At 43.7% G+C, this 10077-nt stretch overlaps 1 protein-coding gene across 1 annotated transcript; it reads right to left on the bottom strand.

The window, feature by feature from the left end:
* Nucleotides 1-1206: 1206 nt before the first annotated feature.
* On the bottom strand, nucleotides 1207-9874 carry LOC131200007 (uncharacterized). Its single transcript, XM_058186304.1, has 2 exons — nucleotides 9748-9874; nucleotides 1207-2199 (listed from the first exon to the last, which is right to left on the bottom strand). Exons 1-2 carry the CDS (start codon nucleotides 9835-9837, stop codon nucleotides 1858-1860), a joined length of 432 nt encoding a protein of 143 aa, XP_058042287.1. The 5' UTR covers nucleotides 9838-9874; the 3' UTR covers nucleotides 1207-1857.
* Between the last annotated feature and the right edge of the window lie 203 nt (nucleotides 9875-10077).

Genomic DNA, 10077 nt, shown 5'->3' on the forward strand with positions numbered 1-10077 from the left:
AAGAACTTTGGGAATTGTAGCACATTTAATAAGCAGAAGATTGGGGGAAGCTGTTGTAAAATTCTTACTTTATTTTTTCCTTGCCAAAATTTTTATTCTGTGTATTTTAGATGTGGATAGACTGAAGTTTTACCACCCACGCCTTGTTGTTTTTCTCACGTGTTATTATCTTTCCTTTTGAAACATTAGTGGCCGCGTGCCCAGTTAGTGGTCTTAAAAGCAATCTCTCTTATCTAATTTCCTTGTTTTGTGTTTTTATGAATCTTTGTGAGAACACAACATTCTTTTTAATGAGTAAAGAGAAACATACTGAGCAGCTCACCTCAGGAACAAGCATTTTTTGTTGTTGTTGCTAAAAATCTGAAAAATAATATACAGTGGCAAGAAATTGGGAGGGATTGATGATCTGTCTCATTTAGCGACAGTGGTCTCAATTGCCTTCGTAAGGTGTTGACTTTCTGTATATTAAATGTATTATACAGCAACATAGCTAAGGCAGCAAACATTCCACCCCGTGTTTTTTTTTTATTAATGAGTTGGAGGTGTTTTTGTGTAGTGGTATGTGGGGATGGCCTTGCAAGACAGGAGGAACAGCCACAGCTATAGTCTGCAGACATCCTTCTGCAGGGGTGTCAAACAGTAGTGGGTTCCACTTAATTTCACTGCTGGTTCGGAATTGGGAGCACGCCCAGGCTTGTTTCACTTGCGCACGGCGCTTCTGCGTATGCACAGCGCATCTGTGATGACGTTTGGGCAGATGGGTGGAGTTTCCTGTTGCCGCCACTACCGGTTCGGCCTAACTGGGGCGAACCGGTAGAAACCCACCACTGGTGTCAAACTCGATTTCGTGGAGGCCTGCATCAGGGTTGTGTTTGACCTCAGGAGGCCAAGGTAGGTGTGGCCAGCTCGATGTCACTCGTGTCGGGGGTACCTATTGGTGGCCAAGTGCTAAGGCAGGACTTCCCTCAGACCCTCATTCACTCTCATAATCTTCCTTCCTTCCCTCCTTCCTTCCTTCCTTCCCCTTTCCTTCCCCTCCCTTCCCTTCCCTTCTCTTCTCTTCTCTTCTTTTTCCTTCCCTCTTCGTTCTCCTTTCTTCTTCTTTCCCCTCCTTCCTTATCTTTCCTTTCTTGCACTCTTCCCATCTTCCCTTCTTTTTTCTTTGTCTTTCCTCTTTCCCTTTCTCCTTTCCTGTCCCATCTTGCATACTCTAGTGCCAAAGGGGAAACATTTCTCCTTTTGTTTCGTTTGTTTTGCTAGCCCTCTGCGAGCGAAAACAGAGCTTGGGAGGGGACAACAGCCTGTTTTCGGCTGTGGCAACCTCCTGCAAGCCTCTGCCAGTGAAAATGGAGTTGGGGGGGGATGTGTGCCCCACCCCCAAGCTCCATTTTCGCTGGCAGAGGCACTGCAGGCTGGTCCTTTGCTGTTTCCAGGGTGGCACCGCGGACCAGATCTAAGCAACGCCCCCCACACACGGGCCGGATTCAGCCCACGGGCCTTGAGTTTGACACCCCTGTCCTGTAAATTACCATTTTAGATTAGAAATGATAAAAGCTATTTAATCAATCCATGCAACTCTAGGATAAAAAGTTTTCCTACATTCTGGTCTTGTCGTGTCCCACTCCTCCTCTGACGGCCGGGTCTGGAAAGTCTGTATCAAGCGTGGCCACGAAGCCTCTGCAGCTTTGCCAAAGTCCTGTCAGAGTTCTCAGGGCAGGCAGGAATCCAAGGTGTGACTTCAGCAACCAGATTAGACTTTGCCTGACTCAAAGAATGCCAGAAAGCAGATCCTTTATATAGGCCATGGGGTGTGGCTTCATGACTCAGCACTTATCCAGGCCTGCCCCTCCCTTCCTTTCACTGACGTCGTCTCTCCATTCTCCGGAAGCGTGGATCTGTCCACCCTCCAACTGCCGGCAATTCTAGCTCGTGACTGGCTTCATGCTCATCATGCTCACACGCTGTTGGGGGAAGGTTTATTTGCTCAGTCTGTCCGGGCATGGTGCCAGGACTGGGGGCTGGAGGCATGCCAGGCCATTCGTCTTGCTCAGTCTGTCCGGGCATGATGCCAGGACTGGGGGCTGGAGGCATGTCAGGCCATTCGTCTTCATTATCAGTCTCTGGCTGAGATAGCAGGAGATGGGAGGGGCCCGGCTGCGGAGAGGGGGGCGGGCGAGGCACAACAGGTCTGCAATGAGCCTGAACGTCATTTGAAAAGAGAAAAATAAATCAAATTAAAATACGAAGTAGCTATGTTTAGCTAACAGGTTACAAAATTCCGTATCTTGTGCCCTTCACATCTTTGTCTCTCTTCTCTTAACTCTTTCCGGTCCCTCAGTATCCTTCTCATTCTGCGACAAGCAGAACCGGATGCAATATGGCCCTGATAATGAAGAAGACTACAAAAACTTTTGGAACCTTTGCATTAAAGCCGAGATGGAGGAGCTGAGAAACTGGGCCGCTGTCAGAACACATGTGTTGATCCCTCGTTCGAAAGTGGAACATTTTGTCTTGAGGGGCACTTTGGCGATATCTAAATAACAGCTGGAGAGCCATCTGTCGGTCAGGCTGTAGCGGTTTTCTCTCCCATTAAATGGAGAGTGAGACTAGGTCATCTGTCCCCAAATAGGATAAACTTTTTATAGGATAAACAGTTCCCCAAATAGGATAAACTTTAATTGTTGTTTTTCTGTATACACCACTCATCAATGTCACCATCTCAAGGATAACAATAATAATATAATAGCAGCAGCCGCCAAAAGTGCCATGTTATACAAAAATGACACCAAAACAAAAATGACAGTATAAACTAAACACATACATACATTAGGTGTATATGTATGTGTATGTGTATGTATATGTATGTGTACAGTATATGTGTTGTGTCTGCGCCCCCCGAGCCGGGCCCTCTGCCAGAAAATGACTCGGAAAGTGAGGGGGAAGGGCCATCAGGACTTACCTCGGGAGCACCGGCTTCCCTGGCTCAGCTCCAGGAGCCAGAGGCAGGCCAGGTGGAGGAGATAACGAGGCCTCCGTCCTCTGACTCTTTCCCCCCCCAGGCCACGCCTCCAGACCCAGCTGATGGCAATCAGGCCTGGCTGGACCCTAGGTTTCGTAGGCAGGAGAGGCGGGAACAACAGAAGCAGGGGTGGGGCAGGCCTAGGAAGTGCTGAGTCATGGAGCCATACCCCACAGGATATAAAGGCAGCAGGGCTGCTATACCACTTCGTGGCAAGTAAATCAACTGCTTAACTAGAGCTGAAGTACTGTCTGTTCCTGGTTGACTCATCGGCATCAAGCGAGATAACAGAGACAACTTGGCAGACGCTCGCTAGTTTGCTGCCAGAGCTGATAGCTGCCGGCTAATTAAGTCATCGCTCGGACTGAGGCGAGGGGGACAGAACAATATGCCTATACCTGCCTGCCTGCCTGCCTTTCTCTCTCTCTCTCTATATATATATATATAGCTATAGATATATATATATCCACCCCCTCTCCTCTATCTATCTATCTATCTATCTATCTATCTATCTATCTATCTATCTATCTATCTATCTATCTATCTATCTATCTATCTATCCCTCTCCTACCTTTCTCCCTCTCTCTCTCCCCTCCCTCCTCTATCTGTCTATCTATCATCTATCTATCTATCTATCTATCTATCTATCTATCTATCTATCTATCTATCTATCTATCTACCTACCTACCTACCTACCTACCTACCTACCTACCTACCTACCTACCTCAGTCCCTTTTAGTAGCAGAATAACAGTTGGAAGGGACCTTAGAGATATTCTAGTCCAACCCCCTGCTCAAGCAGGAGTCCTTATACCATTTCAGACAATGGAGGTCCAATCTCTTCTTAAAATCTTCCAGTGATGGAGCATTCACAACTTCTGGAGGCAAGTTGTTCCACTGGTTAATTGTTCTAACTGTCAGGAAATTTCTCCTTAGTTCTAAGTTGCTTCTCTCCTTGATGAGTTTCCACCCATTGCTTCTTGTCCTGCCTTCAGGTGCTTTGGAGAATAGTTGACTCCCTCTTCTTTGTGGCAGCCCCTGAGATATTGGAAGACTGCTATCATGTCACCCCTAGTCCTTCTTTTCATTAAACTATACATACCCAGTTCCTGCTACCATTCTTCATATGTTTTAGCCTCCAGAAAAAAGAGTCTTGAGAGTTAACAAGGTGCTTACTATATGGTACAAAGGTTTTACAGAATCTAGTTGTTCTGCTTCAGAAATAGTCTGCACAGTCAAATCATCATCTGGAAGGCTGAGCAGAATGAATTAGAATATGCTCTAAAATCTTTCCCAGCTGAGATTCTAAAAATATATGATTCTTTTGATCTTGGTTCTTTAAGTTTTGCCTCCTTCCATCATCAGCAAATGTATTTTTTTGTCTTTTCTAAAATCTTAGTTAGTGCCACTATTAGTCAGGGGCCTAGCCTAATAATATTTTCCCCAATCTGCTATATGATGTGCAATTTTTTAAAAAAACAGAATTATGACATGATTTTACAAAATTAAGGCTGCAAGTGAAGAAAAATGTATCTGTTGTTTTTTGGAATGTATTTTTTTTAATGTTTCATTTTTTGTTTTTTGTCTTGTATTTTTGTCAGGCTACCTCCGACAGTAAATAGGAAAGAATTCACCTTGACTCCATTTGGAATGAAAACAAGTACTTTTACTTTTACAGTTTTGATAGCAGCCAAGCAAAGCTGGAACTGAGACAAAATATGGCAAACATATCATATCCCCCCAATTGTCCCTCCTCCTCCAGGAGGTCAGGCTGGTCTGGTCCAATGCCAACTCCTTCACGGCCCCTCGTGGTAATCTTCTTCCACAGGTCTCTGGATGTCAGTCAACTCAGGAATGCAGTGTCTGTTAGAAAAGCGCGCGCTGATAACACTCAATCATTAATCATCCCTCCTCCCTGTTATGTCAGCCGACACTCTTAATAAGCTCCTTTCCCTTACCCCGGACGGTGGTATGATACATCTCATGATCTTAAGAGTTTATAATACAGAAATAAACATTTTACATTCTATCTACTGATATAATCATTTAAAAGTAAATGACGAGTGGAGTGGAGGCTGACATTCGGCCCTCCTGCAACAAGGACGTCAGTCCTAGAAAGAAAAAAGAGAAGTTAGGGTTTGTCAGGATATTTTTTATAGAATTGTGCTATTTTTTCCGATGCATGAACATCTTCTTTGTTCACCCATTCAGCTTGGGATAACGGAAGTGTTTCCAGGAAATAAGATATTGAATTTTATTTCTATGTTTTCTTGAGTCTAAAATTTCTTTTATTTCAAAGTGTTGTTCTCCCTCTATGAGAATTGGTATAGGAGGGGGTGTATGGTTAGGACGGAAAGTAGACGTGTGTTCAGGTTTCAGCAAACTCACATGGAAAACGGGGTGGATTCTCCTAAGTGTTTTTGGTAAATCTAGTTGTACCGTCACGGGGTTGATGATTTTTACTATGGGGAAAGGTCCCACATATTTGGGTCCAAGTTTCTTAGATTTCTGAGTGGTTTGAAGATATTTGGTGGAAAGATAAACTTTATCGCCCACTTGATATTTGTTCTCAGGGGACCTTTTTTTATCTGCTTGTTTTTTATGCACGGTGGCGTCGTCGATCGCCTTGCAGTCATTTTCCATGTGCTTTGTATTTGATCTATCCATTCTGACAAAGAGGAAACAGTAGTTTCTTCCTTTGGGAGTTCGAGATAGGAACAAAATCTTGACCTGAAGCTATTTTAAAGGAGTAAATCCTGCTACTATGAATTGAGTTGTTGTAGGCAACTTCAGCAAAAGGTAAGAGATCAGCCCAATTATCTTGCTGGTAGTTAACATAACATCGGAGATATTGTTCTAGTACAGAGTTCGAACGTTCACAGCTTCCATTAGTTTGAGGATGATGGGAGGAGCTTAATCCTTGGGCGGAACCAATGAGTCGTAAAAATTCTTTCCAAAATTTAGAAGTGAATTGAACTCCTCGATCTGAAATGATGCGATCAGGCACTCCGTGAAGTCTATAAATGTGTTGTACAAACAACTTTGCTAGAGTCTTTGAGGAGGGTATTTTTGAACATGGAATAAAATGGACTTGTTTGGAGAAAAGGTCAGTCACTACCCATATAACAGTATTGCCTGAACTTTCAGGTAATTCCACTATGAAATCCATGGATATTTCTTTCCATGGGGTTCCTGGTCTGGCTACCGTTTGTAGTAGTCCAGGAGGTTTTCCCGGAGGCCTTTTGGATGATGCACAGACCGGGCAACTTGCTACATATGCTTGAATGTCTTTTTTAAGACTTGGCCACCAAAATTGTCTTTTAAGAAGATGCAAAGTTTTCACAAATCCAAAATGCCCTGCCATTTTGGCATCATGGCATCGTTGTAGGATGGTTTCTCTGAGTGATAGAGGAACATATAGTTTTGTTCCAATCCAAGCTAGTCCATCACGGAGTGTGCATTCATGGGAATGCGTTAAGTACCAGTCATCGGTGTTTAAAGCTTCTTCAAACGATTTGGTTAGTTCATCTGGGAGTGAGGGGTCAGCTTTGGAGTGGCTTCTAGTTATTGCTGAGGCCGCCAACTGTTGCACGGGAAGTATTGGTTGAACCACCTCGGAGCGAGTGCAATTGTATTGGGGTAAACGTGAAAGAACATCTGCTAAGAAGTTTTTCCCTCTAGGAATATAATGTAAAGTAAAATTAAAGCGGTTAAAATATTGAGCCCAACGGGCTTGTTTAGGTGAAAGTTTTCTAGGAGTCTTTAGTGCTTCTAGATTTTTGTGATCAGTCCAAACTTCAAAAGGATGATTTGAACCTTCTAAGAATTGTCTCCATGTCCGTAGGGCCCAATGAACTGCAAACGCTTCTTTTTCCCAAATAGCCCATCGTCTTTCGGTTTCAGTCAATTTTCGAGAAGTGAAAGCACAGGGTTGTAAATTACCATCAGTATTGTTTTGGAGCAAGACGGCTCCGACTGCTACATCACTTGCATCAGCTTGTATTACAAAAGGAACATCCATGTCAGGGTGCTTTAAAATAGGTTCGGCGGCAAAGAGTCGTTTCAATTTTTCAAATGCTGCTTGACATTCCATTGTCCATTCGAGGGGTAATGATGGTTTGGGTTTCGTGTCTCCTTTAGTTTTAAGAGGTTAGTTATTGGTAAAGCAATTTGAGCAAAGGAGGGATGAATTGACGATAGAAATTTGCAAATCCCAAAAACTTTGGAGCTGTTTGCGTGTGCGTGGAGGGCCCATTCCAAAACAGCTTTCACTTTTCTGGATCCATTTCTAACCCATCAGCCGAGATCGATATCCTAGGTAGTCTATTTTGGTTTGATGGAAATCACATTTGGATAGCTTGCAATATAGTTCTGCAGATAATAACTTTTTGAGTACAGCTCTTACTAGTTTAATATGTTCTTCCATTGTTTCTGTATAGATAAGTATGTCGTCAAGGTAGACAAGAACTCCTTTGAACAAATGCTGATGGAGTATTTCATTTATTAGTTGCATAAAAACTGCGGGCGCCCCCTGCAGTCCAAATGGCAGTACTCGAAACTGGAAACATCCTAGTGGACAGTTGAAAGCGGTTTTCCATTCATCCCCCTCTTTTATACGAACTCTGTAGTAGGCTTCTCGCAGGTCTAGTTTGGTGAAGAATTTTCCCTTCGCTAAATGTGCTAACATGTCTTTCATGAGTGGCATGGGGTATATGTTTTCGGCGCACACTGCGTTTAGGTTCCTATAGTCAACTATAAGACGAAAGGAGCCATCTTTCTTTTCTCGGAACATCACTGGCGCCGCCACGCGAGGCCTAGCCGGTTGGATAAAGCCCCGTTCTAGGTTTTTGTCTATGAATTTACGTAGTTCTCCCAATTCCTTTTGGGTCATGGGATAAGCTTTTGGCTTTGGAAGCTTTACCCCCGGAAGGATGTCTATGGCACAGTCAATAGGCCTATGGGGAGGAAGTACGTCTGATGCTTTCTCACTAAAGACTTCTCGCAAGTCCCAGTATTCCTTGGGTATTCTCTCTTCCCCGTCTATCCGTTCAATCATTGCCCCTAACTTATCCTGGTGCAAGGTCACGGTAGGTCCCTTCTTGGGTTTCCCCTTTTTCCCTTTTAAGGTTTTGGAACGGAAACGTAGGACTCCCGTTCTCCAGTTAATATGGGGGTTCCATTTCCGCAACCATGACAAGCCTAACAACAGGGGTTGGTCCATTCCTGGGGCTACTATGAAGTTCAGAATTTCGCGGTGGTCTCCTATTATCATTTCTATGGGTTCCGTTACGAAATGGGCGGGCCCTCCCCCTGCCACAGAGCCATCTAACTGGGCAAACGCTATGGGCCTACTTAAGGTTCTCAACCTTAGTTCCATTTTTTCTACTAGTTCGGGACTAACCATACATCTAGTGCATCCAGAATCGAGTAGTGCTAGCAGTTCCCCCTTATTACCCGAAGAGGGTACATGTAGATTAACTGGAATGTCCAAGGGGCCCCGTGGCCAACTCACCAGAAGGTCTTCATCGGACTCTGACGTGGTTTTGCTGTCGTCAGTATCAGTCGACACTTCGCCATCCTCCTTGATGGGCGTGCCCTTCTTGGCAACGCCCTCCCCCACTTTTGCTGGTTTACGCGCCTTAGCTGCTGGCTTCACTGGTTCCTTTTCACCACCAGGGGTCGCGCTTGGTATCAACTTAACCCTACAGTCGGCTGCTCGGTGGCCCTTTTCCACATCAGGGTTTTCTCCCCCCCCGGTATTGCAATCGCGATACCGTGGAGTGAGTTCCAGCTTAATGTTTTTTGGGGGAGTTTTTGTTTGGAGTTTTATATTTTGTATTTTAACTTTATCTTGAATAAAATTTTATATATATATATATATATATATATATATATATATATATATATATATATGTGTGTGTGTGTGTGTGTGTGTGTGTGTGTGTGTGTGTGTGTGTGTGTGTGTGTGTGTGTGTGTGTGTATAGATAGATAGATAGGTAGATAGATATATAGATAGATATATAGATATATAGATATATGTAGATATTTGGTTATTCAGGTTTTCTCCTGCGTAAAATTGGAAGTGTCTTGGCGACGTTTTGACGAAGTCTCATTCGTCATCTTCAGGCTGGTGTTTACAGCTTCGTGCTCCTAGAAGCACGAAGCTGTAAACACCAGCCGGAAGATGACAAATGAGACTTCGTCGAAACGTCGCCAAGACACTTCCAATTTTATGCGGGAGAAAACCTGAATAACCAAAGACCTACATACAAACACCCGCAAAAACCTCAGAATATATATATATATATATATTCTTTTCCACCCCTGTTAAATTTAATGGCATTATTTAACATGTCTCTGAGGAGATTTTGAAGGAAAGCATATGGTCCCAGTATGTGTGTGTGTGTGTGTGTGTGTGTGTGTGTGTGTGTGTGTACATGTGCACGCATGCACGCACACGCACACACACACATAAATAATAAAATAATTTATTCTAAAATAAAAATCCTTTTTGATTTTCTGTCCAAGAATACATTACCTCAGTCTCTGGGTCCATATGCTTTCCTTCAAAATCTCCTCAGGGACTTGTTGAATAATGCCACTAAATTTAACAAGGGTGGAAAAAGAATGGGTAACAATCGTATTTATTGATTGATTTGTTAAATTTGCTATGCTTATTTCATTTTAATTCTCACACAGTTGACAAACAGGCATATCTTTGCCTTTACCATTGGACATGCTGAAACACCAAGCGTGTAGCACACATCCATGTTGTTGTTGTTAGTTGCGAAGTCGTGTCCGACCCATCGCGACCCCATGGACAACGTTCCTCCAGGCCTTCCTGTCCTCTACCATCCTCTGGAGTCCATTTAAGCTCACGCTGACTGCTTCAGTGACTCCATCCAGCCACCTCCTTCTCTGCCGTCTCCTTCTTCTTTTGCCCTCAATCTTTCCCAGCATTCGGCTCTTCTCCAGTGAGTCCTTCTTTCTCATTAGGTGGCCAAAGTATTTCAGTTTCATCTTCACACACATCCATACATCACCAGAAAAATGGAAGG

The sequence above is a fragment of the Ahaetulla prasina genome, chromosome 5, assembly GCF_028640845.1.
Source record: "Ahaetulla prasina isolate Xishuangbanna chromosome 5, ASM2864084v1, whole genome shotgun sequence".
Taxonomy (NCBI): Eukaryota; Metazoa; Chordata; class Lepidosauria; order Squamata; family Colubridae; genus Ahaetulla; species Ahaetulla prasina.